Consider the following 1,144-nt stretch of genomic DNA (forward strand, 5'->3'; position numbering starts at 1 on the left):
ACTGGAGACCAGTCCAGGTGTCCCTGTGATGGACTGGAGACCAGTCCAGGTGTCCCTGTGATGGACTGGAGACCAGTCCAGGTGTCCCTGTTCTCTCACACAACTGGTGAAAATGGGCACCAGCTCCCTGCAGCTCAAAAAGGGAAAAGCAGTAAAGAAAATGTATAGTTGAACTCATAATTACTGGGTCCTAAATGACTTGCTCTGGTCTTTTTTTGCACAGTTGAATCCAGATGTGAACGTATTCCAGCGTAAGTTTGTGAATGAAGTGAGGAGATGTGAGGAGATGGACAGGAAACTAAGTGAGTACAGTTTAAGCTTTTTTCCACTGGTAAATATGGTAACTGGTTGATTCTTGAGCTCTTCTCTGAACAGGGTTTGTTGAAAAGGAGATCAAAAAAGCCAACATCCCCATGGTGGACACCGGAGAGAACCCAGAAGTACCTTTTCCCAGAGACATGATTGACCTGGAGGTAATCAGAGCTGGAGCAGGTCATGTAGTCCAGTCCTGGAAAATAAAAACATATTTTAACAGATATTTGTCCATATGTGTTATATAATTCCACTGTGTACTTTTCATCTCTGACACTGAGGGTTAGCTGAAAGTGAAAGTGTGGCGGCTCTTCCCTGCAGGCAACGTTTGAGAAGTTGGAGAATGAACTAAAGGAGATCAACACCAACCAGGAAGCTCTGAAGAAGAACTTTCTGGAGCTGACTGAGCTCAAACACATCCTGCATCGAACCCAGCAGTTCTTTGATGAGGTTCAAGTGTTTACGTCTCACCTGTAGACTGTCACTTCCTGTGTTTCCATTCACCATGAAAATGTGCAAATTAAAATTTCTAAAATAAATTTACTCAATGGAAACACTTCAATTAAAAAAATTTTACGTTTTTCAACAAAATGTTTTTGCACTAGGATGAGGTGGTTTTTCAGCCGTATCTAAATTGGTGTTTTTCACAAAACTGCAATGGAAACAGTTTTTTCACATCACAGGAGTCACGTGATCAACAACCGTCTGTTTCTACTGGTGAAAAAGACGATGATGAAGAAGATAACAGGAAGTAGAAGTAGTTGTCATGAATCTAGTCTGCTTTCTGCTTAACCATGTCATAGTCATGTCTCCCTGCTCATTGCTTCTGCCC

At 42.0% G+C, this 1,144-nt stretch overlaps 1 protein-coding gene across 4 annotated transcripts in view; it reads left to right on the forward strand.

Annotated features, from left to right (window-relative positions):
- The window catches only part of atp6v0a1b (ATPase H+ transporting V0 subunit a1b), a 48,115-nt gene that overhangs the window by 7,148 nt on the left and 39,823 nt on the right, over window positions 1-1,144 (forward strand). For all 4 annotated transcript variants that reach the window (XM_014029113.1, XM_014029114.1, XM_014029115.1 and 1 more), the window contains exons 3-5: window positions 224-302; window positions 376-473; window positions 634-762. In XM_014029113.1, coding sequence (XP_013884567.1) covers window positions 224-302; window positions 376-473; window positions 634-762 — 306 coding nt within the window. The remainder of the gene's footprint in view (window positions 1-223; window positions 303-375; window positions 474-633; window positions 763-1,144) is intronic.

The sequence above is a fragment of the Austrofundulus limnaeus genome, unplaced genomic scaffold, assembly GCF_001266775.1.
Source record: "Austrofundulus limnaeus strain Quisiro unplaced genomic scaffold, Austrofundulus_limnaeus-1.0 Scaffold856, whole genome shotgun sequence".
Classification (NCBI taxonomy): domain Eukaryota; kingdom Metazoa; phylum Chordata; class Actinopteri; order Cyprinodontiformes; family Rivulidae; genus Austrofundulus; species Austrofundulus limnaeus.